Here is a 26,381-nt window from a genome sequence, read left to right as displayed (position 1 = left end):
TGGCAGGCTTGGTGGGGTGGCTTATGCCTGTAATCTCAGCACTTTGGGAGGTTGAGGCGGGCGATCACTTTAGGTCAGGAATTTGAGACCACCGTGGCCTGTCCAACATGGTGAAATCCCGTCTCTACTAAAAATACAAAAATTAGCTGGATGTGGTGGTGCGCCTGTAGTCCCAGCTACTTGGGAGGCTGAGGCAGAATTGCTTGAGCCTGGGAGGCGGAGGTTGCAGTGAGCCGAGATCATGCCACTGCACTCCAGCCTGTCAATAGAATGAGACTCTGTCTAAAGAAAAAAAAATTAGCTGGGTGTGGTGGTGCACGCTTGTAGTTCCAGCTACTTGGGAGGCTGAGGCAGGAGAATCACTTGAACCCAGGAGGCGGAGGTAGCAGTGAGCCAAGATCGTGCCACTGCACTCCAGCCTGGGCAACAGAGTGAGAGTGAGACTCTGTCTCAAATAAATAAATAAATAAATAAATAAATAAATAAATAAATAAAATTTTCTAATGGCTTCCTGTTTTACCTTATAAATTTAAGAATTTATAAGGTATAAATTCTTGACCATTGCAAAAGCAGGCTTTCCCTAATCTACCCTTGCCTGGTCTCAACCCAGTCTCAACCTCCATTGTTTTCTGTCATCCTATATTTTATACTCCAGCTATAGTGAACTTTGTGCTGCTTGCCATTCGGGTGCACATGCTTTTTCTAGATGCTTATCCAGTTGATCATGCCCTCTCCTCCTTTCTTCACCTAACTTAGTCCTACTTATCCTTTAAAGCTTAGCTCAGATTGTATATCAAAGGCCTTTTCTCTGACTCTGCTCTGCTTATTCTCTGCATATATTACTATATAATTGCTTGCTTTTGCCTGATTTTTAAAATAGACTGTGTACTCTTTGAGGGTAGAAGCCACATCTTATTTTTTTGCAACCTTGGCTCTTATCTTGGTGCCTAAAATATTATATGTTCAGTGAACATTTATGATGAATTCAGTAATTAATTATTGCATGGGGTTTTTTGAATTAGTGAATAGGTTTTTAAATATTGCTTGTAGTTTTGGTAAAACTTTAATTATCATCTTCCTCAAAGGAGAAAAAAGAAAAATATTTAGTTGTTTAATTATGGGGAAAAAACCTTTTTTTGATCTTGTAATTCTCATAGGCCTCCAATGAGAATTTTATTTTATTGCTTTAATGTTTTCATAGAACCTAGTAACCCAGGAAAGCATTTTATAATGTTTTTTTTAGAACTTTTTTGAAACTGATTTCCTGTTGGGGTTTAGTATAGGGTATTATTACTTAAGAGAATAAGGTGTAAGTCTGGAGACTGTATCAAAGAGAAAGAAGATGAATGAATCAGGTATAGACACAGAATGAGGTAACAGGGTTTTTGAGTCTCTTGTTTGGTTCATGATCTTTTCAACACCATTGAAACACACACAACCTCATTTTTTTTTTCAGAGCACATATAAATGAAGAATGACCTGGAGGTTAGGTGGGAATGGGTAGGACTGCCTCTCTCTGGACTCAGATTCCTGGGAGCTGACCCAGAACTGAATGCCCTTAGGGATTTCAAACTCATTACCATTTGTAGTGATGCACTTCACTCTGATCTCCTTTCAGTGTTACCTTTGTTAGAGACTACACTAGAAAGGAAAATACTTGGAATAAACTTTAGCGTTTTCAAAGTTTTGTACTGCCACATGGGATGACTATTAATTCCTTTTGGCTGGCACGCAATAATTTAGCAAATTATTATTTTGTAAGCTGGGCGTGGTGGCTCATGCCTGTAATCCCAGCACTTTGGGAGGCTGAGGCGGGTGGATCACCTGAGGTCAGGAGTTAGAAACCAGCCTGGCCAACATGACGAAACCTCATCTCTACTAAAAATACAAAAATTAGCCAGGCATGGTGGCGGGAGCCTGTAATTCCAGCTACTTGGGAGGCTGAGGCAGGAGAATCTCTTGAACTTGGGAGCTGGAGGTTGCTGAGATGAGCTGAGATCGCGCCATTGCATTCCAGCCTGGGCAACAAGAGTGAAACTCCGTCTCAAAAAAAAAAAAAGAAAAAATTATTTTGTAATTAAATTACAGTTAGCATATCTACATCTGAAGTATCTTAGTACCTTGGATATATAAGTAAGCATTTTGTATTCCTTCTTGGGTATATCTAGATTCTGTTGATTTCTTTACCCTTCACCAGATGACTCGTTCACATATTTTATGATGAGGAAAGTAGTTTCTGGCCTTTGGACATATCAAAATCAGTCTTTCTTTTGTTCATTTATTTGTTCAACTCATATTTTTTGGTGCAACATTCTAGGCAACAGGGATGAAACAATGAACAAAACAAGCACAATCCTTTGCTCCAATGGAGTTTACATTCTAGTGGGGGTAGACAAACAATAAACCAAATCAAGTAAATACCATATAGTATGTCATTAAAGAGAAAAATAAAGCAGGAGAATGAAGTGCAGCTGGGCCTCCAATTTTAGGTAGGGTGACCAAGGAAAGCCTCACTGGAGGTGATATTTGAGTAAAAACCCAAAGGAAGCAGGCCTCGTGGCATCTGGGAGGTAGTCTTCCAGGCAGAAGAAACCACAAATCCTAAGGTCCTGGCAAATAGCATGCTTACCATGTTTAATAAACAACGAGGAGACCCAGGTGGCTGGAACAGGACAGGCAATTGCAAGGACTTTGCCCTTTATTCTGAATGGCAGGAAATGTCTTTGGAGGGTTTCTGGTCAGTGGATGATCTAACTGTACTTTTAGTAGGATCATGCTACCTCCTTTACTGATAACTAACTTCAGTTTTCAGTTCAGAAGCAGGTTATAAAGATAGATTCATATGAGAACCTTTTTTTTTTTTTTTTTTTTGTGAGACGGAGTCTCACTCTGTCGCCCAGGCTGGAGTGCGGTGGCATGATCTCTACTCACTGCAAGCTCTGCCTCCAGGGTTCAAGCGATTCTCCTGCCTCAGCCTCCTGAGTAGCTGGGACTACAGGTGCCCGCCACCACGCCCGGCTAAGTTTTTGTATTTTTAGTAGAGACGAGGTTTCACCATGTTAACCAGGATGGTCTCGATTTCCTGACCTCGTGATCCACCCGCCTTGGCCTCTCAAAGTGCTGGGATTACAGGCGTGAGCCACCACGCTCAGCCCTTTTATGATTTCAGTTCTTCAGGAAAATGTGTTTGGTTCCAGGTACCTCATTTAAAAGAAAGATACTGATACTTTGGAATCTGTTTGGGAGAGGATGTCTAGAATGGTGAGGAATTGGTAAACTATTTAATGTGAAGAACAGTTTAAGGATCTGGGGATATTTAACCTTTGGTAATTTTGCTTCTGACCCATGTTAACACTATTCTGTTTTTCTCTCAAGCTGTAGTCTGAATTCGACCTTCCTTTCTTTCTCCCCCTTCATTTTCAGCAGTTTTCTATTTTTTAATTTTTAATTTTCATTTTTTGAGACAAGGTTTTACTCTGTTTCCCAGGCTGGAGTGCAGTGGCATGATCACAGCTGACTGCAACCTCCACCTCCTGGGCTTAAATGATCCTCCCACCTCAGCCTTCTAAGTAGATGGGATTACAGGTGTGAGCCACTGAGCCCAGCCTTTTTTTTCTTTTAAGCTCCATTCTTTAATGGGCCTTGTCTTTTTTTTTTTGAGTCTTCCTCTGTCGCCCAGGCTGGAGTGCAGTGGTGTGATCTCAGCTCATTGCAACCTCTGCCTCCCCGGTTCAAGTGATTTTCATTCCTCAACCTCCTGAATAGCTGGGATTACAGGCATGCACCGCCACGCCTGGCAAATTTTTGTATTTTTAATAGAGACAGGTTTTTACCATGTTGGCCAGACTGTTGGCCATTATTTTTGTAGATATTCCTTTGCAAGGCTGTTTTTAAAACTTCGTTTTTGGCCAGGCACGGTGGCTCACGCCTGTAATCCCAGCACTTTGGGAGGCTGAGGTGGACAGGTCACGAGGTCAAGAGATCGACACCATCCTGGCCAACATGGTGAAACCCTGTCTCTACTAAAAATGCAAAAATTACCTGGGTGTGGTGGCACTCCTTTAGTCCCAGCTACTCGGGAGGCTGAGGCAGGAGAATCGCTTGAACCCGGGAGGTGGAGGTTGCAGTGAGCCGAGATCACGCCACTGCACTCCAGCCTAGCGACAGAGCGAGACTCCATCTCAAAACAAACAAACAAACAAACAAAACTCTGTTTTTGTACATATGTCCTTATAATATCCCCACTCTTCATGACTGTCTTTAATCATTTCCTCATGTTTTTCTAAAAATTTATGATTGTATAGAGAAAATTCCACTGCCATATTTCCTCATGGTTTTCTAAAAATTTATGATTGTATAGAGAATATTCCACTGCCATATTTCCAGGGCTTAGAAAAGAACCTGACACTTAATATAAAACTGTGAAATGTATTAGGTTGATGCAAAAGTAATTGCAGTTTTTGCCGTTACTTTCAATGGCAAAAACTGCAATTATAAAACTAAATGAGGCCGGGCGCAGTGGCTCACACCTATAATCCCAGCGCTTTGGGAGGCCGAGACGGGTGGATCACCTGACGCCAGAAGTTCGAGACCAGCCTGGCCAACATGGTGAGACCCCCGTCTCTACTAAAAATACAAAATGTAGCTGTGCATGGTGGCGCACACCTGTAATGCCAGCTACTCAGGAGGCTGAGACGTGACAATTGCTTGAACCTGGGAGGCAGAAGTTACAGTGAGCTGAGATCGCACCACTGGACTCCAGCCTGGGGGATAAAGTGATACTCTGCCTCCAAAACCCCCCCCCCCCACAAAAAAAAACCACAAACTAAATGAACTTCGCTTTCTAGAATTGCCTTATTCTAACAAGTTCTATATTCTTATAGAATCTTTGGGCATGCAATCATGCCGTACTTTTTTTTTTTTTTTTTTTAAGACAGAGTCTTGCCCTGTCACCCAAGCTGCGGTGCAGTGGCACAGTCTCAGCTCACTGCAACCTCCACCTCCTCGGTTCAAGTGATTCTTGTGCCTCAGTCTCCCCAGTAGCTGGGATTACAGGCACCCACCACCATGCCTGGTTAATTTTTGTATTTTTAATAGAGACAGGGTCTCACCATGTTGGCCAGGCTGGTCTCGAACTCCTGACCTCAAGTGATCCACCTGCCTTGGCCTCCCAAAGCGTTGGGATTACAGGCATGAGCCACCACGCCCAGCCCATGCCTTACTTTTCTTTAAATGTTTTTAGAATTCATTTGTAGTAAGCTTACATGTTTGACTGTGACCTCTTTTCTCAGCATAAAAACTGTGTGAAATTAGCCGGGCGCAGTGGCTCACGCCTGTAATCCCAGCACTTTAGGAGGCCGAGGCTGGTGGATCACGAGGTCAGGAGATCGTGACCATCCTGGCTAACATGGTGAAACCCCATCTGTACTAAAAATACAAAAAATTGGCCGGTCGCGGTGGCTCAAGCCTGTAATCCCAGCACTTTGGGAGGCTGAGGCGGGCGGATCATGAGGTCACAAGATTGAGACCATCCTGGCTAACACGGTGAAACCCCGTCTCTACTAAAAAAATACAAAAAATTAGCGTGGCGGTGGGCACCTGTAGTCCCAGCTACTCGGGAGGCTGAGGCAGGAGAATGGCGTGAACCCGGGAGGCAGAGCTTGCAGTGAGCCAAGATTGTGCCGCTGTACTCCAGCCTGGGCGACAGAGCGAGACTCCGTCTCAAAAAACAAACAAACAAACAAAAAACAAAACTGTGTGAAATTATTATTCTCTGCCAAAGTTTCTGATATGTTCACATCACCAAAAAATTATTGTTTACTGCTCAGAATTCAGTCCCATAGTAGAGGCTTTTCTGAGAGAGAAAACTGTCATCAAGCTTAGTCAATAATTTTATTGAATACTTTCAGCAAATAGCGGATTATTTGAAATATTCAAACTGGTACTAAATCTTGTCTCTGTGCCAGTATTATATTTTCTGGTGGCCTGTAGTATATTTTTCATACTTAACAATGGTGAGAGACAACTGCTGCATCTATTCCAATTTCCAGAGTATCTGCTAAAACAATCCATGATCCAGTTCATGTTTGTGATTCCCACTTGTATTCTTACTAGATGATATTTGATAGTTAATTTACTGTAGTTTTCTGGTTAAAGTGAAATTTACTAAAATAGTCTTATGGTATTTGAGTTTCAAAATTTTAAAGTAAATATTGTTAGATTGAGTTGGCTCTAAGAAACTAAAAATAAGAGAGTAAGAAAAGTTCCATACTCTTAACTAAAACCCCTTTGTAGCTAGAAATCTTCAGGCTTTGTTTATATTTACCTTGAAATTTTTAAGGCTAGTAAGCATTTTATGTGTGGTTCTCCTTCCTTTCAGTTACATTTTCAGGCTAAATTATTCCATTGTTTTATGTTTTCCGGAAGAGTTTATATGGATACAACACCTTATATAAATAATGGCATTAAAGACTTTTAATCTCAACTTGGAAAGAAGGAGAATAGTCATGGTGTGATTGATCTGAAGGTCACTTACCTTATAGCCTCAACTAGACACAATATAATGGAATCTTTAAAGTAGGCTTATGTGGTACTTGAAGAGCTAAAAGTGATTTCATAAAATCCATGCATTGAAGTTGTCCAGTAATGTGAAGCATTAGTCTTACTCTTCCTTAGCATTTACTCTCTTTTTTTGGAGATGGAGTCTTGCTCTGTCGCCCAGGCTGAGTGCAAAGGTGCGATCTCAGCTCACTGCAGCCTCCACCTCCCAGGTTCAGACGATTCTCCTGTCTCAGCCTCCTGAGTAGCTGGGATTACAGGCGCGTGCCACTACGCCCAGCTAATTTTTGTATTTTCAGTAGAGAGAGGGTTTCACCATGTTGACCAGGTTGGTCTTGAACTCTTGACCTCATGTGATCTGCCTGCCTTGGCCTCCCAAAGTGCTGGAATTACAGGCATGAGCCACCACACCTGGCTGCATTTAATCTTTTTTTTCTTTCTTTCTTTCTTTCTTTTTTTTTTTTTTTTTTTGGGACAGTGTCCCTCTGTCGCCCAGGCTGGAGTGCAATGGCGCGATCTTGGCTCACTGCAACCTCTGCCTCCCAGGTTCAAGTGATTCTTCTGCCTCAGCCTCCCAAGTAGCTGGGATTACAAGTGCCTGCCACCATGCCTGGCTAATTTTTGTATTTTTAGTAGAGACTGGGTTTCACCATGTTGACCAGGCTCATCTTGAACTCCTGACCTCAAGTGATCCACCTGCTTCGGCTTCTCAAAGTGCTGGGATTACAGGCATGAGCCACGGCGCCTGGTTGCATTTACTCTTTAAACAAAATTTTAACACACTTGGCTATCTGGTTTCTGAATCAATGTAGATTAGCCAATAACAGATTAGAAGAAGAGACATTGGAAGATGCTTGTTGGCAGGCCACTTTGACATCAGCAAGAAATAGGAGTTAACTCTTCAAATGAGCAAATAGGAAACCTAATAAAGGCAGATACAAAAAATAAAAAAGCACAGTATTCAGATATCTTTCTGAAAGAGCTAATCATCGCTATAGACTTCAGTAGCCTATGAGGACATTAGCACTGCGTAGTAATTCAGGTTCATAATGATGACTAAATCAATAACGACTCAATCATGGTCTATAGATTTAAAAAATGAAACAAGGAAGCATATAATCCATTTCATAAAGATTTCCATCTAGAATGGCTAAAATAATACTCTTTTGAGACAGGGTCTCATTCTGTCACCCAGTCTGGAGTGCAGCGATCACAGCTCACTACAGTCTCGACCTCCCGCGCTCAGCTGATCCTCCCACCTCAGGCTCACCACCCCATACCCACCCCTACCCTGCCCCCATAGCTGGGACTACAGGTGCACGCTACCATGCCCAGCTAATTTTTTGTATCCTTTGTAGAGATAAGGTTTCACCATGTTGTCTAGACCAGAGTGATCTTGAACTCCTAGGCTCAAGTGATCTGCCTACTTAGGCTTCCCAAAGTGTGCTAGGATTACAGGCTTGAGCCACCAAACCCAGCCCACTTTGACACTTGAAAGAAATAAAACTCAATTCAGTGGAGATGAATTTTTTTTGTTTCACATCGTCCTCATTGATGCTTAGTAATCATTGATCCAGTAGTGTATTTTCTGGGAGGGCCTGGGCCCAGATGGTACACTTTTAGACTATATCCAGACATCTTTTAAGTATATGCCTGAATTCTCTAGAGAAGTAAAGAATGTGTTTTCATCTTCTTAGAAGATGAGTAAGAGTTTGTTTATTTAAAAATATCTTTGAATGAGTTGATTCAGCGGTATTAGTCACCATAGAAATGACTTAAATTAAAAACCTAGTTTTTGAAAACAGCATGATCATGCTCAGTGACATTCCTGATTCACTCAGTATGGCAAGTAGTTTTTTTTTTTTTAGACAGAGTCTTGCTCTGTTGCCCAGGCTGGAGTGCAGTAGTGTGATCATGATTCACCGCAGCCTCCAACTCCTGGGCTCAGGCAGTTCTCCCACCTCACCTTCCTGTGGAGCTGGGACTACAGGCTCATGAAACTATGCTTGGCTAATTTTTTTTTTTTTTCCTTTAGTAGAGACATGGTCTCACTATGCTGCCCAGGCTGGTTTCAAACTCCTGGGCTCAAGCAGTCCTCCCACCTTGGACTCCCAAAGGGCTGAGATTACAGGCGTGAGCCACTGCAAGGCTTCATAAAGAGTAATTTAACATTCAAATAATTTCAAGAGGATAGAGGAAGAATTCTGAAGAAACTCTTTTGTAAATTTTAAATTACCATTTTCATCCAAAGACCACATTGGTGATTATCCTATTCTAGAGGTGCTAATTAGTGTACTTAAATTGAGTTAGAAAGGAAAGATACTTTCCTGTGGTTTTGGGGGATTGATTTTTATCAGGAAAGAAGCTGTTTTCTAGCATAGTTTTGAAACCTTCATACTTGAACATATTTTCTTTCTGTCTGAAAGAATGTCACTAGTTTCTGTTCTCTGACTAGGGAAGTAAAAGGGCCTATTATCCTTTACTTTTGCTTTTACCCCCTTATTCTCCTAATCCAAATGGTGATTCTTGAGTTTATAATATAGCCCTTCTCTGGTATCCATGGGGATATTGGGGGTGGGGGAGAAATAATATAGCCTTTAAAAAATAATCCATTGTGTAACTATTCTAATGTCCCTTTTGTTTATTTTTATTTTTCAGAGACAGGGTCTTGCTCTGTCAACCAGGCTGGAGTGCAGTGGTGCAGTCATAGCTCACTGGAGCCTCAAATTCCTGGGCTCAAGCAATTCTTCTGCCTCAGCCTCCCAGATAGCTATGACTACAGGCATGTACCACCATGCCCGGCTACTTTTTTTATTTTTATTTTTTTTAGAAACAGGATCTTGCTATGTTGCCCAGGCTGGTTTGGAACTCCTAGTCTCAAGTGATACTCCTGTTTTGGTCTCCCAGAGTGTTAGAATTATAGCTGTGAGCCACTGTGCCCAACCCCATTTGTTTTCTTTCTTCCTTCCTATTTGTAAAATCTTAGCATTGATAAGGACCTGAGAATTCAGTTAATGTAAGGACCCACTTACTAGAAGAATCCTCTCTCTGGCATCTACAACAGATGGGCATTCAGCTTGAGTGAATATTTTTGATGATAATAAGCTCACTATTCCCAAGCAGCTCATTTAATTATTAGCAATTTCTTCCTTCTACTTTATTTCGATGAAAACTATGTCTTTGTAATTTCTGTGGGCTAATGAATTTTGCCCTTAGGAGTCACATGAAATTCAGCAGCTCTTGAAATTTGTTAGAGCAGCAATCATTTTCCTGCTTTGAATTCTCTTTTTCTAGGCTAAAGGTCCCAATATCATTCAGTTATTTATTTTATGACATGGTTTCAAATTGCATCATTATCTTCTATCTCTGACAGATTTTTTCTCTCTAAAATAGATTGCTCAGAACTGAATGTAAGATTTAAGATGCAATATAAATACTGAGAACTGAGGGGCTGTTACTGTCCACAGTCTTCTGGATAGAGAATCAAATCCAGGAGGTCAGATACTAAGTTTGTCTTTCTTACTAGAATAGCCCCACTACTTAGCATAGGAATGCTCTGGTCACTATAAGTCTAGAAATGCAGATAAAGATTGTAAGCTGTTTTAGAATTTCATTTCTGTTGGGGCATGTTCTGTCAAGGACTTAAGATCCTTTTTAGTGTGTGAACTATTGTCAAATTGGGTAACCTCCAAGGGTAGAGGTTAGTGAGGTAGGCAAAAGCCAAATCATTCTAGGATGTAATTTAAGTGAGAAGTGAAGAAGACTCATACAAACATAATAGCAGTACAGAAGCTGAAAAATAGACTGGTTCTAAATATATTTTGGTGGTAGAGTGTATACGATGAACAGACGGATTTGATTAGGAAGGGAAATGGAGAAGGCTAAGAGAAGGACAGCACTTAGGATTCTGCTTTGAGATACTGGATGGTATGATTGAGCCACTTATGGGAACAGGAAAAACAGAATTAAGAATTTAATTTTGGACATGTTTTATTGAGATACTTGCAAGATATTAATCTCTCTTCTCTATTTCAGTTTTTCAGTTTTTTTCTTTTGTTTTTGTTTTTGTTTTTTTTTTTTGAGATGGAGTCTTGCTCTGTCGCCCAGGCTGGAGTGCCGTGGCGTGATCTTGGCTCACTGCAACCTCCGCCTCCCAGGTTCAAGCGATTCTCCTGCCTCAGCCTCCAAAGTAGCTGGGATTACAGGCATGCGCCACCACACCTGGCTAATTTTGTATTTTTAGTAGAGATGGGGTTTCTCCATGTTGGTCAGGCTGGTCTCAAACTCCTGACCTCAGGTGATCACCTGCCTCAGCCTCCCAAAGTGCTGGGATTACAGGCATGAGCCACCGTGCCTGGCCAATTTTTTTTTGTATTTTTAGTAGAGATGGGGTTTTACCATGTTGGTCAGGCTGGTCTCAAACTCCTGACCTCAGGTAATCCACCCACCTCAGGCTCCCAAAGTGCTGGAATTACAGGCGTGAGTTACCGTGCCCGGCCTTATTTTGGTTCTATTACCATTTACCAAAGTGGGCTAAAGGAGGTATATTATAAAAATGCCTTTAGGCTCTGATATGCAACTGCCTGGATTAATAAGAAGTGTGCTAGTGAGAATACGCTAGAGAAACTAAGGGCAGCAGGAGTTCTTAAACCTTGGTTGCAAGGCTTTTCAAGTTTCTCTGCTCAGTATTGATTTCAGCTTCCCTAGGGATTCCCATTGTGAATATTCACTGATAACCTGAATTTACCCAGTCATTTGTTGAATTTCCCTCTGTCTCTAGCCTCTTCTGCCTCCACTTTATCTACTTCCCTACTTAAAAGCTTTCAGTGGCTCTCAGGAATCAAGTCCCAACAATTTAGCATGATATTCAAGTCATTTCATAATGTGTCTTTGCCTGTCTCTTCCTGTCTCATTCTACACGTACACTCTGGAAAGAGTAAAAGAAGAAATATGTGGCCAGGCGCGGTGGCTCACGCCTGTAATCCCAGCACTTTGGGAGGCCGAGATGGGTGGATCACGAGGTCAGGAGATCGAGACCATCCTGGCTAACACGGTGAAACCCCGTCTCTAATAAAAATACAAAAAATTAGCCGGGCGTGGCGGCGGGCTGAGGCAGGAGAATGGCGTGAACCCGGGAGGCGGAGCTTGCAGTGAGCCGAGATCCCGCCACTGCACTCCAGCCTGGGTGACAGAGTGAGACTCCATCTCAAAAAAAAAAAAAAGAAAGAAAGAAATATGTACATGGGCGGGGAACTTGAAACTGGTAGAAATAGAGGTGGTCTTAGCCAGATTGAATAGTCTGTGCATAACTTCTCAACAGATAGGGGTTTAGTTAACAGAGAAGCATCTCTGAGGTAGAAGCATCTGAAGTACTGTGTTTTACAGAGACAGATACTAGCCTGATAATTTACAACAGAATTATCACCATGTTTAATGGTTTCATTAATGCATGACTCCATGATCTGAAGCAAATTTTTTAACCACCCAGAGTTTATTTTCTGGGAAATGAGAATGTCTACCTTGTAGAGTGGTTTAAGGCATGTAGAATAATGTGTGGCATTTAGGTATTCAATACCTGCTAGCTGCTATTATTATTGTTGCTGTTGGAATCTAATTTTTTTATTTTTGAGAGATAGGGTTTCACTTTGTCACCCATGCTGGAGTGTAATGGCAGGATCATGACTCACTGTAGCCTTGACCTCTGAGGCTCAAGTGATCCTCCTACCTCAGACTCCCAAGTAGCTGGGATTACAGGGGCATGTCACCATACTTGGCTAATTTTTAATTTTTTGCAGAGACGAGGCCTTTCTATGTTGCCTAGGCTGGACTCAAACTCCTGGGCTCAAGCTATCCTCCTGCCTTGGCCTCCCAAAGTGCTGGGATTACAGGTGTAAGCCACCGTGCCTGGCCATGGAATTTTAAACGGTAGCTCTTTTCTAACCTTATCTCCCCCTGCTGCCCTGTTGTAGCCCTATTTCAGCTAGTCTGGAATTCTTACTAGTTTCTTTGGACTTACAATGTTCTTAATAATACTGGTTCTGCGTGGAATTCCCTTTGCCCATTGCACTTCAAGTCTCTTTCTATTGACATCTATACTCCTCCCTCAAAGCATTATTTATTTATTTTTTGAGATGGAGTCTTACTCTTTTGCCCAGGTTGGAGTGCAGTGGTGGGATCTTGGCTCAGTGCAACCTCTGCCTCTTGGGTTCAAGCCATTCTCCTGCCTCAGCCTCCCAAGTAGCTAGGATTATAAGTGTGCACCACCATGTGCAGCTGATTTTTGTATTTTTAGTACAGACAGAGTTTCACCATGTTGGCCAAGCTGGTCACAAATTCCTGACCTCAGTTGATCTGCCTGCCTCGGCCTCCCAAAGTGCTGGGATTACAGGTGTGAGCCACTGTGCCCAGCGGTTTTTTTATTTTTTTTCTTCTCAGTGAGCTAATTTGAAGAGTAATACCTAGAATTAAATCATCAAACTTCATCCCTAAATGGTGATTATAAAGGAAATTTTATTAATGCTGCCAAACTGCAATGTTTTTGTGAAGTTTTCAACTCAAGAAGCATTAATGGAGCACTGACTCAATGTTACAGAGTAAAAAAATATGAAAGATAACCATTCAGTCTTTTCAGTCTGTTCAGTATGTTTTTCTTTTTTTTTTTAAAAGGTTTGATTTGTCTGAAATTAACAGATGCACACTTTTAAAACAAGTGTATCTTTGATACCAGATGGGGTGTAATTCATAGGGTTTTGAGGATTAGGATTGAGATGGAACGGTAACTCATCACTTTTTCTTCAGTGTTGTGTAGATTCTTTGTTTGTTTGTTTGTTTAAATCAGAAGACCTCTTTCTGACATTAAGTAAATGGATACCTCCTTTTGGATTTTATATCCAGAATGAAAATAGTGTCATTTACATAGGAAGAGCTTGTTTGTAGAGCATTTATCCTGTTTTTGCTGCTTGACTTCTTTATATCTTTTCCTCTGTACCCGTCCTATCATTTGTAACACGAGGAACATGACTGCATGGCATTTGTCTGGAAGAACATGACTGCGTGACATTTGTCTAGAGAAGTATATATGAGCTTTTAGTAAGTGATCCATAGGGTTTTTTTTTCTTTTTGCTATTTATTTATTTGTTTAATTCATATTAACCTCAGAGCTAACTGAAAGTATCAGCGAGCTTTATCAGTTTCATTTTCTATTCTCTTTTTTTTTTTAAAGAACACAGGTGCAAACTCTCCTTAATCATTCATTTTTATGTTTTTTCTTGTATAGACTGAGTTGTAGCATCTTTGCTGAATACTGCATTGTTTGAATTCCTGATTGTTTTCTAGCATTTAATGTATGGTATTAACTGAAGTTGGTTTCAGTAGAATTCTTTTGCCTTTCTACCTCTGTGCCTGTTCCTTAATTATGTTTTCATTTATTCTTATGTTCGGCTTGTTTTTTACATATGTCCCATTATGTGGCAAAATGTCTCAATTCTGTACTCATAGATGCTATCCTCTAACTCTTCATATGTCTTAATTGGGTTTGGATCATAATCCCAAAAGACACAATCCTAAACACCATAATCTGAAATGTTAAAATCCTGAAAGATCAAAATCCCTGAAGCCTAAATCCTTGAAGTCTAAAATCCCTAATGTCTACAATCCCCAAAATCACAATCACAGGGTAGCTGCTTCATGTTAGGCAGAACTATTACTTTGTTGTGTTTATTTGGAAATTAAATATGGTTTAAGGAGATGCATATAGATGCCAAGTGGACAAGGGGTAGACTTATAGACTTAATTTTGGAGATGTCAGTTTGACTGGATTAAGGAATACCTAGAAACCTGGTAAAGTATTCTTTGGGGTATGTCTGTGAGGATGTTTCCAGAGGAGATTAGTGTGTAAGTCTTGTGGATTAGGTGGGGAAGATCTGCCCTCATTTTTGGTGGGTATCATTAAATTGGCTGGGGGGCCCGGAAAGAACAAACAGAGAAGACACGTGTGTCTCTGACAGCTGGGACAGACTTCTTCTGCTGTGTTGGGCATCAGAACTATAGGCTTCTCAGCCTTTGGACTCAAGGACTTATACCAGTAGCCCCTCCAGGTCTTGAGGATGAGAGTTATACCATCAACTTTTCTGGTTCTGAGGCCTTTAGTCTTGGACTGAGCTATGCCACTGGCATCCCAGAGTCTCCAGCTTGCACACAGCCTGTTGTGGAACTTCTCAGCCACCACAATCATGTGAGCCAATTCCCCTAGTAAATCCTCCGTCATGTATCTATATACATATCCTATTGGTTCTGTCACTCTGGAGAACCCTGACTAATACAGATTTGATATTAGAGAAGCTGAATGTCATTCCTTTTACTTGCAACACAATGAAATATCTGTGAAATTGTTTCCTCACAGAAAGGCTGTGATAAGTTAAGTGTATGAGGCTACTTAGTGGTGAAAGATAAAAGTTTAAAAGCTAATTATTATTGCTGCTGTGAAAGCAGAGTGTTGCTTAACTGCAATGGCCAAGCAATACCAAAACTTTCCAATGGACCACATATACTTAGAAAATTTGTAGACAACAACCACTCTCCAAATACAAGTGCGGTGAGTGTTTTGAAGACCATACAAGAATTGAAAATGCATGCGAAAAATACAAGAGATCTCCCCTGCCAAATTATATTCAATCGTGTACGACTACTGCCCCTTCACACATGCCCCTTCATACTTGCCTTTAAAAAACACCCTTCATTACAGAATAAAAAGAATTTGACAAGCTCAGTGACCTTCTGAACCAAACACACTTGTCGATATTGAGGTTCCTCCACTGTTGCAAAACATGTTAAATGGTGAACTATTCTTGATTAGGGATTTGACTGTCAAAGAGGATAGACTTCTTATATTTACCACTAAGTCTAATACAGCAAAACTAGCACATGCTTCACTTTGGCTAATGGATGGTACTTTTGAAACTGTCCTCACTTTTTTTTTTTTTTTTTAATCACTTGTATACAATTCATGCCCCCACTGAATCTGAAAATTCTAGAACTGATCTACTAGTTTATGTATTAGTGACTAGAAAAAGTGAAACACCTTATAAATGTTTATTTGAAGATTTGGCAGACTTGGCAGAAGAAAATGGATTTTGATTGAATCCCCGAACCATAATGACAGATTTGGAATGAGGTGCAATCAAGGCTTCTAAAAGTGAATTTCAAAATGTTATGAATAAACTTTGTTCCATTCAACCCCAATGCATTTGGCAGAAAATTCAGATGAATGGATTGGCCACACAATACAGCAAGGATGAAAGTTTCAGTTTAAAAGTGCATTGTGGCAGGTTCACATTATCCCAGCACTTTGGTAGGCCAAGACGGGAAGATCACTTGAGCCTAGGAGTTCGAGACCAGCCTGGCAAAACATGGTGAAACTCCATCTGTCCCCAAAATACAAAAACAAATTAGCCAGACTTGGTGGTGCGTGCTTGTAGTTTCAGCTACTTAGGAGGCTGAGGTAGAAGGATGGTTTGAGCTGGGGAGATGGAGGTTGCAGTGAGCTGAGATTATGCTATTGCACTCCAGCCTGGGCCACAGAGCCAGAACCTGTCTCAAAAAAATAAAATAATAAAATACATTTAAAAAATTTAAAAAGCACATTATGATGTCACTAGGGGAGGGTTGAGAAAAAAAAAATAAAGTGCATTATAGGTATGGTGGCTCACTTCTGTAATCCCAGCACTTTGGGAGGCTGAGGCAGGAGGATCATTTGAGCCCAGGAGTTTGAAACCAGCCTGGGCAACATGGTGAAACTCCATCTTTAAAAAAAATTTTTTTTTTTTTTTTTTTTTTTAATTAGCTGGGCATGGTTGTGTGTACCTGTAGTTCCAGCTACTTGGGAGGCTGAGGTGGGAGAATTGCCTGAGCCCAGGAAGTTGAGGTTGCAGTGAGCCGAGATTGTGCCACTGCACTCTTGCCTGGGTGGAGTCAGAACCTGTCTCAAAAAAAGTGCATTATTTTTAAAGTGCATTATTTGCCTGCATTGGCATTCCTTCCAGCTGATGATATTCCAGGAGTTTTTTTTTTTTTTTTTTTTGAGATAGAGTCTCACTCTGTCACCCAGGCTGGAATGCAGTGGTGCAATCTCGGCTCACTGCAACCTCGACTGCCTGGCCTCCCGAGTAGCGGGGATTACAGACGTCCGCCACCAGGCCCAGCTAGTTTTTGTATTTTTAGTAGAGACAGGGTTTTACTACTTTGGCCAGGCTGGCCTCGAACTCCTGACCTCAGGTGATCTGCCCATCTCAGCCTCCCAAAGTGCTTGGATTACAGGCGTGAGCCACCACGCCTGTCCTCCAGGAGCTTTTAATAAATTAAAACTGCATCTGTCTGAAGAAACCAGTGAAGTTACTGACTGGTTCAAAAATAATTACGTGCACAGTAGGATAAGAAGACACACAATGGTGTTTCTGTTTGATCACCAGTATTGTTTCCACCAAATTTGTGGTCTGCATATGAGTACTTGTGAAACAAATTTCTGCATGCCTAAAACAACATATAAGCATGACACAAAAGATGGGAAAATTTAACAGGAAATGCTCATGTCCATGTATGTCGAATCATAGAAGAATTTCAAAAAGAGCAGCACCATGTATAAAATGAATGTGAATGTATTCTCTGAGGAGAGCCATGCTCTAAAAGGAAAAAAGCAGCTATTCGTGGTGATGCAAGACTTCAAAATATAAATGATTGTGAAAGTCTGCCTGCTCTTATGGACTGCCTCTGCACAATTGCGCAGAATCTATCGCAGTAATATACTTTTTCATATGTTGAGTGTTCTTTTTAGTTTTTAAAAGTTTTTTCCCCACTTGTTCAAATTGCCAGCATTATTTTTTACAATATGCTGTGCTCTGTATTTCATCTTCACATCATTTCCATTACTGGAGGTATAAATTGTGTCAAGACTTTTAGAGAGTTCGAATGTGTTTTATGCATTTTTTGCATATTTGCAAATTTGACTCCACAAGGTCCATTTTCACAACATTGACTTCGTGTGTAAGCATTGTGCATGTATGTAAAATGCTCTTTGGGCAACTGTAATATGTGGTGGCAGCCCATCATGGTTTTTTTTTCTTTTTAATTTTTATTTTTTATTTTTTTAATTTTATTATTATTATACTTTAAGTTTTAGGGTACATGTGCACAATGTGCAGGTTTGTTACATATGTATACATGTGCCATGTTGGTGTGCTGCACCCATTAACTCGTCATTTAGCATTAGGTATATCTCCTAATGCTATCCCTCCCCCCTTCCCCACCTCACGACAGTCCCCGGTGTGTGATGTTCCCCTTCCTGTGTCCACGTGTTCTCGTTGTTCAATTCCCACCTATGAGTGAGAACATGCGGTGTTTGGATTTTTGTCCTTGCGATAGTTTGCTGAGAATGATGGTTTCCAGCTTCATCCATGTCCCTACAAAGGACATGAACTCATCATTTTTTATGGCTGCTTCTTTTTAATTTTTAATAACCAAAACAAAGCATCTAAAACCGCAGCTTCTGGAAGAACTACTTGTTCTTGCCTGTCTTTTATCTCTTTTCAAACTTGACCTTGGCCTCTCGTCGGGCTTTGGGCATTAGGTGATTGTGGTTACAAACTTTCGCAAAAGACTTGATCTTTGAGCCCTTGGTGATCTTCTTCTTGCCCAGGGCAGCTGTCACTTTGCAGGGGTAGTGGTCAATTCCAGACACCAGAGCATGGCTGTAGGGGCAATCTGAGGTGCTATCATCAATGTTCTTCACGATGACGGCTTTGCATCCAGAGTAGCGTCCAGCCAGGACAAGCACCACCTTCCCAGGTTTCATGAACTTGCGCATTTCGGCAGCAACCACTCGGGCCTACAGCAAAAAGCCCATCATGGTTTTTGATTGATCTTAAGACTTAGGTTGTTTGTCATGGTATTTCAGATGACTGCAGTTATATAAGCTATTTTTTTATGAATACACCTTGTCTGCTCATAACTTATACCTGTATGACTGTCATTAGTATACCCAAGTGTTTATGCTTGCAAAATATGTATGTTGTTTTTGCCTATTTTATCATGTAAAGTAGCCTATGAAGTGTTCTGTTATGTTTTTATGTTTCTCAAATAAATCCCCCTTAAAAATGTAAATACATATCTTTAAATTTTTTTTTTAATTCCTTTTTCCAGATTTATATTTTTGGGATTTTGGTCTTTTGGGATTTCAACACTCAGGATTATGCCATTGAGGACTATATCTTTCAGGATTATGATTGGCTCCTGTCCTAATCATTACTTCCTAAATGTGGCACAGAGATATTATCAATGGAGATACCCAGAACACTGAATCTGGGCACTTGTCACAGCTGGGTAGGAAACTTGGATTTGCCATACTCTATGTTTAAAGATTACAAAGTCTGATTAAGTGCCAAAAAGAGTTTTTAAAAATGTTAGTGGTTCACTTTTCACATTTAATGTGTTGCATCATTTGTTTCATTCATTAATTAACAAGCATTTATTTGTTGAGCACTTATTGTGTCAAGTATTTCCCGCTCTTCATATTCCACTTGCTAAAAGCAGCTTTTTATAGTCTTTGTTTCTTAGGCATTTTGCGGTACGTTCTCATAGTGATTGTAATGGTGGTTTTCTGTGCTTCCTACTCAAAATGTGCTCAGTGGGCCAGCAGCATTGGCAACATCTTATTAGAATTGTAGAATCTCAGGCCCCTTTCCAGACCTATTGAATCAGACCCCTTATAGTGAAGCAGGATATTTGCCTGACCTCTTCATGGGAATTGTGACAGGCGTACCTTGTTTACTGAGCCTGCCACTCTCAACTCCTTGGAAGGAGCGTGCGAGTGAACGAGGTGGGAACTGGAGTGCACAAGCGCTGGAACAAGCTGACTGCCTTGGTGCTTGCAGTACTCAAGGCCACGCGGGCCTCACAGCAGTATCCAGGGGGCAGTATCTGCATCCCTCCAAGCCCCAGAGGGCATGTTACAGTGCTCTTTTAGCTTCGACATGCCATCCACGAACAGCTTAAGTGTTAGCAGCTCAGTGGGCCCTTTGCCTTTTTGAGTGAGGTGCTGCCCTCTGCCAGTGAGGGCAGAGGGCCAGTGTGACAGCCTTTTGTATCTGCACACATGGCTCCCGTGCTCTTGTCCGGTGTCCAGGAAAAATGAGGTCACAGGAATGAATTGAAGAATGGTAAATACAGGGGATTTTATTGCCGATGAAAGTGGCTCTCAGCGGGAAGGGGAGCTGAAAAGGGGCCAGGGGTGGGTAGATTATCTTCCTCTGAAGTACAGCCATCTCCAGCCGAATTCTTCTCTGAAGTTACACCATCAAGCTATCCCTCTGAAGTCAAGCTGCTTCTCTCCAACATCCAGCTGTTTCTCCTCCCTCCCAGCTGAGTCTGGGGTTTTTATAGGCATAGGATGGGGTGAGGTGGGGCCATGGGTGGTTTAGGAAAAGGCAACATTCCAGTGGGAAAACAGGGATATAAAGTCTCACTTTGGGCTGCAATCTCATGCTTTTCTGTTTGAGGGTAGGGTTTCGTCAGAGACCCGTCCTTTTCTGCCTAGAATTTCTCTGCCCCTCTGTCTGTATCAATAGTGGTTTTAAACAAAATTTATTTTGAATTTTTCTTTCATTATACTGGTTAAAGTTGAAACAAGAATGTAAACTCCATGATGACATAGACCTTGACTGTTTTGTTTACTGTTGTGTTTCTAGCACGTAGCATCAGTCCTGTGCTAGGTGCCTGATAAGAATTTGTTGAATGAATCAATTAGTATCATGCATTTGAAGTAAATTTACTTGAATAAATTTAGAGAATGCCTTTGCAGTTTGTATTTATCAGATATATTCAGTGAAATCAATTCATTTTTTTTAAAAACTCAGGTTTGTTTTTTTTTTTTGAGACAAGGTGTTGCTCTGTCACCTAGGCTGGCATGCAGTGGCATGATCATGGCTCACTGTAGCGTCAGCCTCCTGGATTCAAGTGATTCTCCTGCCTCAGCTTCCCAAGTAGCTGGAACTATAGGCACATGCCACCCATACCTGGCTAATTTTTAAATTTTTTATAAATACGATGTTTTGCTATGTTGCCCAAGCTGGTCTTGAACTTCTGAGCTCAAGTGATCCTCCTGCCTCGACCTCCCAAATTGCTGGGATTACAGGCGTGAGCCACCATGCCCAGCCCCCAAAAACTTTTTTTTTGTCTTTGAGATGGAGTCTCGCTGTTTCCCAGGCTGGAGTACAATGGCATGATCTCGGCTCACCACAACCTCCGCCTCCCAGTTTCAAGTGATTCTCCTGCCTTAGCTTCCTGAGTAGCTGGATTACAAGCGCCTGCCACCATGCCCGGCTAATTTTTGTATTTTTAGTAGAGATGGGGCTTCACCATGCTGACCAGGCTGGTCTCAAACTCCCGACCTCAGGTGATCCGCCCGCCTCGGCCTCCCAAAGTGCTGGGATTACAGCCATGAGCCACTGTGCCTGGCCTAAAACTTTTATTAATACCTATTATGTGTCAGGTACTGTTCTAGGCATTGGGTATACAATGATAAAAAAAAATATATGTCAAGGTTCATGTCCTTATAGAACTTTTAGCTGGAGAGAGGGAAGAAAGACATTTTAGCTGGAGAGAGGGAAGAAAGACAATAAACTGGTAAACAAATATGTTAATAAAATAATTACAGATAATAAGTGCAGTAGTCCTGTAAGGGTATCTGGGGGCATGAAGGCCAATACTTCTAGCTAGGTTATGTGGGGAGGCCTCCTAAGGCATAAGACAGTAATGATATGAAGGAGACCAGCCTTCAAATAGGCAAGAGAAGAGCAGTGTAAGTAGAGAGAGCAGCAAGTGTGAAGGGCCTGAAGAGGGAATGAGCTAAATATAGTTTGTTCATTCATTCAGATTGTTAACATCCAGATAAAGTTACTTCATTTAGGCTTGTCCGGTGCAGTGGTGCTTACAGCTAATTGATCACAACCAGTTATAGATGTCTTTGTTTCATCTTGACTCCCACTGCTTCACCTCACTAGCCTTAAAAATTTTTTTTTAATTACTTTATTTAATACAGAGAAGATGAGAAGACAATGTAAATGCTGCTTTGTGAGTGATGGGAAGGAAGTACTTTTAGTGATAGCAGTGAATCAAAGCATAAGATCATCAATAGTCGACTTCATTGCCCAGTGTTTTCAAAGTCCCCACGTGTGTTGGTTATTCTTTAGTAAAGTAGACGTGACAATGCTCATTGGCTGTTATTGTGAAGCTTGACTGATAATACTGGGATTTTGAGATCAAGAGGCTAGAAGCCAAGATGTTTGAAATATGTAAGGTCAGCTGCCTGCTCTTTCCTCCTCCCCTACGAGTGAATCAACACTTGCTTTCTAAGTTTTTCTTCTCTATCTCCTTTCTCTATTGTTAGTTTCACTTCCTACTCTTAAAAATTCTGAGCTTTCAAAATCATGTTTATCAGGAGAAAAAAGAGACTGAAAGAGCTTAAAATGGGATACCTCTGGCCGGGCGTGGTAGTTCACGCCTGTAATCCCAGCTCTTAGGGAGGCAGAGGCAGGAGGATAGCTTGAGCTCAGGAGTTTGAGACCTGCCTGGGCAATATAGCAAGACCCCATTCTCCACAAAAAGAAAAAAAAAAGGGATACCTCTGAAAGAGGTTGTAATTTGGAATTGTAACATGAAAACCTTAGGAAATTTTTTGCAGTATTTCAACTGTATATTTGTCGTTGCTGTTATCCAGTCTTAACAACAAACTATCAGAATTTTACTTTTGCAATTTTAATAGAGAAGTCTCTGCATCCTAAGAAATGTAAAGAAAAAGAACAATAAAGACTGGGGGAACTTTTAAATTTCATCGTCTCTTGGTGTGTGGAGAATTTTGCAGGGAATAATTCCTGCAAATCCTACACCTTCAGATTGATACCCTCAAAGGACACTAAACCACAGTCCTTTTTTAAGGAAGGATAAAACTGTATTTACTATATACAGTTGTAGGCATTGGATTTAATATGTGATGTATTTCACTAAGGTGGCCTCAGTGGGTACTATTTTAAGCTACTCTCTCTATGTGCATATCTTTAGTGACTCAAGGCATTAATATTTTATTCAGGATGTGTAGATAAGATATTTTTGTAATTTAATGGAAAGTCTCACGTTTAATGGGTTTGAATTCTGTTTGTTGGCAATTAAATACCTAAGTATATTAATTTTTTAGGGTTTAGGGTTTTGCCAACAGTAATGTGTTTTGCTTATAAGAGCCCCCCTTTTCTATCTTCTTTTTAATAGCAACATCATGACAACAGAGAAGAGTTTAGTGACTGAGGCGGAAAATTCACAGCACCAACAGAAGGAAGAGGGTGAGGAAGCCATAAACTCAGGCCAACAAGAACCTCAGCAGGAGGAATCTTGTCAAACAGCAGCTGAAGGAGATAATTGGCGTGAACAGAAGCTGAAAGCTTCTAATGGAGACACTCCTACACATGAAGACTTGACCAAGAACAAGGAGCGGACATCAGAAAGCAGAGGACTTTCACGACTATTCTCCTCGTTTCTCAAAAGGCCCAAATCTCAGGTGTCCGAGGAAGAAGGCAAAGAAGTAGAGTCAGATAAAGAAAAAGGTGAAGGAGGTCAGAAAGAGATAGAATTTGGAACCAGTCTTGATGAAGAGATCATTTTAAAGGCCCCAATTGCAGCTCCTGAACCTGAACTCAAAACAGACCCATCTTTGGATCTTCATTCATTAAGCAGTGCAGAAACACAGGTAAGGATGTGTGGATATGGGAGGTGGGCAAAGGAAGGCAGGTTATACACTTTATTTTTCATTTAAGAGTATTTGGGCTGGGCGCGGTGGCTCACGCCTGTAATTCCACCACTTTGGGAGGCCGAGGCAGGCAGATCAACTGAGGTCAGGAGTTCGAGACCAGCCTGGCCAACATGGCCAAACCCTGTCTCTACTAAAAGTACAAAAATTAGCCGGGCCTGATGGCGGGTGCCTGTAATCCCAGCTACTCAGGAGGCTGAGACAGGAGAAGTTTGAACTCGGGAGGCAGAGGCTGCAGTGAGCTGAGATCGTGCCACTGCATTCCAGCCTAGGCGACAAGGACGAGATTCCGTCTCAACAACGGGGGGAAAAAAAGTACTTGGTTTTATTTCTTACTAGCTAGTTGACTTAGGCATTGATAGTGATAAGTAGCATCATAAAGCTTTATAGTTTCTACTCTATTTTTTTTTTGAGACTGAGTCTTGCTCTGTCACCCAGGCTGGAGTGCAGTGGTGTGATCTCGGCCCACTGCAACCTCCCCCTCCTGGGTTCAAGCTATTCTTCTGCCTCAGCCTCCCGAGTAGCTGGGATTACAGGCGCTGGCCACCATGCCCAGCAAATTTTTGTATTTTTAGTAGAGACAGCGTTTTGCTGTGTTGGCCAGGCTGGTCACAAACTCTTGACCTCAGGTAATCTGTCCACCTCAGCCTCCCAAAGTGCTGGGACTACAGACGTGAGCCACCATGCCCGGCTTATAGTTTCTACTCTAAAAAAATTAATGTAGTCATTGGAAACTTACTTTTTAAACAGATACTTAACACTTTATATGTATTAAAGGGTCTTGCTATTTTGCCCAGGCTAATCTCAAACTCCTGGGCTCAAGTGATCCTCCCACCTCAGCCTCCTGAGCAGCTGGCATTACAGGTGTGTACCACCATGCCTGTCCATTTACTGTTTATAAATCAAAGAATAGAAGAGAAAAAAAAGTATCAAATCAATGTGTTCAGCCCATATATCATTTTATTATAATAATGGAACAAATTGAAGATTTCTCATGAGAGAGGAAAAGAAAAATGAGATGGTTTAGAGTTCATTTTTGTGGAATTATTAGGAACAGGACGGTTATCAGCAGATATGGTTCTTTTACGTAAATCATCCTAAAAGCTGTGTGATGAATTCAAGCCCTTTGAAGGTATGTGATAGATTCAAGTCATGTCTACCTTATTTTGATCATCTTCTTTAACTAGATCATATTGCCACAGAGTGTAAGATACAGATGAGGAAGTCTAGCTCTTTCTATCACCTGTGTAATGTATATTAGTCTGGGGCCTTAATTGTGACATAGTGTTGTTAAACTAAACACGAGTTGTGAGTTTATTTGTCCCAAAAAATGGGAAAACATTAGTACTGTAACTCAGACTATTTTCTGAGAATGTCATTTATTTTCAGCCTCACCATTACAATTAAGAATTATTTTCAAAGTCTTCTTATTTCTGAAGCATGTGAATATTATCTGCATTGTTAAAAGTGTAAGTCCTTCTAGAACTCTGACAGTGTTAGGGGGGAAAAAAGTATAAGTCCTACATGTTTCTATTATAGGTCTGAGATTTGGACTCCATAGTTTTATTAGAGTCTTATTAGAATATTACATATATTTCTAGAACTATTACTTGTATATTCAAAGTGCTGAGGGTAAAATTTAGGATAAAATTATAATTGCACACTTGCTGTTAGTGAAACAAGTTTGAAAACAAGATTTACTAAGTTCTGTAATAGTTAAGATGCAAGCTATAGAATCTGACTAGAGGGTTCAAATCGAAGAAAAGTGACACTTTTCACTTTATCAGTTTCCTCCTCTGTACAATGGGGATAATAATATCCACCTCATTTGGGATTGAAAGGATTAAAGGAGTGAAACGGGTAAAAGCTCTTAAAACATTGCCTGGCATTTAATAAATACTCAATGAATGTTAGCTAGTAAATAAACACAAACAGTAAAGGCAAAGAAACCATTCATATCTTAATACCATTTTATTTTAGGAATACCAAAATAATTAAATTACATTATCGGCCGGGCACAGTGGCTCACACCTGTAATCCTAGCACTCTAGGAGGCTGAGGCAGGCGAATCACAAGGTCAGGAGTTTGAGACCAGCCTGGCCAACATGGTGAAACCCTGTCTCTACAAAAAATACAAAAAATTAGCTGGGCGTGGTGGTGGGCACCTGTAGTCCCAGCTACTCGGAAGGCGAGGCAGGAAAATTTGCTGAGAGCCGAGATCACGCCACTGCACTCCAGCCTGGGTGACAGTGCGAGATTCCATCTCAAAAAAAAAAAAAAAAAAAATTACATTATCTTTCAGGAAGCCTGGTACTTTCAAGAGTTTTTCAAATTTCCTTCCTTCCTTCCTTCCTTCCTTCCTTCCTTCCTTCCTTCCTTCCCTCCTTCCCTCCTTCCCTCCCTCCCTCCCTCCCTCCCTTCCTTCCTCTCTTCCTCTGCCTCCCTCCTTTCCCCTCCCTCCCTCCTTCCCCCTCTTTATTTATTTTCTTTTTTTCTTTCTTTCTTGATAGGGTCTCTCTCTGTCACCCAGACTAGAATACAGTGGTGTGATCATGGCTCACTACAGCCTCAACCTCCCGGGCTCAAGCTATCCTCCCATCTCAGCCTCCTGAGTAGTTGGGACTACAGGTGCATGCCACATGCCCAGCTAATTTTTAAATTTTTTGGTAGAGACGGTCTTGCTTTGTTGCCTAGGCTGGTCTTGAACTCCTGAACTCGAGCAATCCTTCTGCCTCAGCCTTCCAAAGTGCTGGGATTACAGGCATGACCACTGTGCCTGGCCTCAAGGGGTTTTTAACTGCTTTTTTCTCCTTCAGCTTTATATAGGGGAAAATCCATATCTTGTTTTAGTTAACATTTGAATCAGAACTTGTCTGCATTGTCTAAAGTTCATAGATTCGTACTCAAGTTGACACAGATGATGGACAGTTAATTTTAGATTTAACTAAAATCTCATTCATTAAGATTTAATTCAGAA

General features: G+C 41.1%; 2 protein-coding genes across 37 annotated transcripts in view; one reads left to right on the top strand and one right to left on the bottom strand.

Moving 5' to 3' along the window:
- The window catches only part of EPB41 (erythrocyte membrane protein band 4.1), a 231,737-nt gene that overhangs the window by 76,352 nt on the left and 129,004 nt on the right, over positions 1–26,381 (top strand). For 35 of the 36 annotated variants that reach the window (XM_055095881.2, XM_034959588.3, XM_055095919.2 and 32 more), the window contains exon 2: positions 22,870–23,344. In XM_055095881.2, the coding sequence (XP_054951856.2) occupies positions 22,877–23,344 (468 nt within the window). In that variant the 5' untranslated portion in view covers positions 22,870–22,876. The remainder of the gene's footprint in view (positions 1–22,869; positions 23,345–26,381) is intronic. The other variant, XM_063593500.1, reaches the window with a different exon arrangement.
- On the bottom strand, positions 18,109–18,467 carry LOC103783251 (large ribosomal subunit protein eL27-like). The gene has a single exon (XM_034959641.3). The coding sequence runs from the start codon at positions 18,413–18,415 to the stop codon at positions 18,128–18,130; it is 288 nt and encodes a 95-aa protein (XP_034815532.1). The 5' UTR covers positions 18,416–18,467; the 3' UTR covers positions 18,109–18,127.

This window comes from Pan paniscus, chromosome 1, assembly GCF_029289425.2.
Source record: "Pan paniscus chromosome 1, NHGRI_mPanPan1-v2.0_pri, whole genome shotgun sequence".
Classification (NCBI taxonomy): domain Eukaryota; kingdom Metazoa; phylum Chordata; class Mammalia; order Primates; family Hominidae; genus Pan; species Pan paniscus.
Note: the sequence above shows the minus strand (reverse complement) of the source record. Positions and strands in the feature narration are given on the sequence as shown.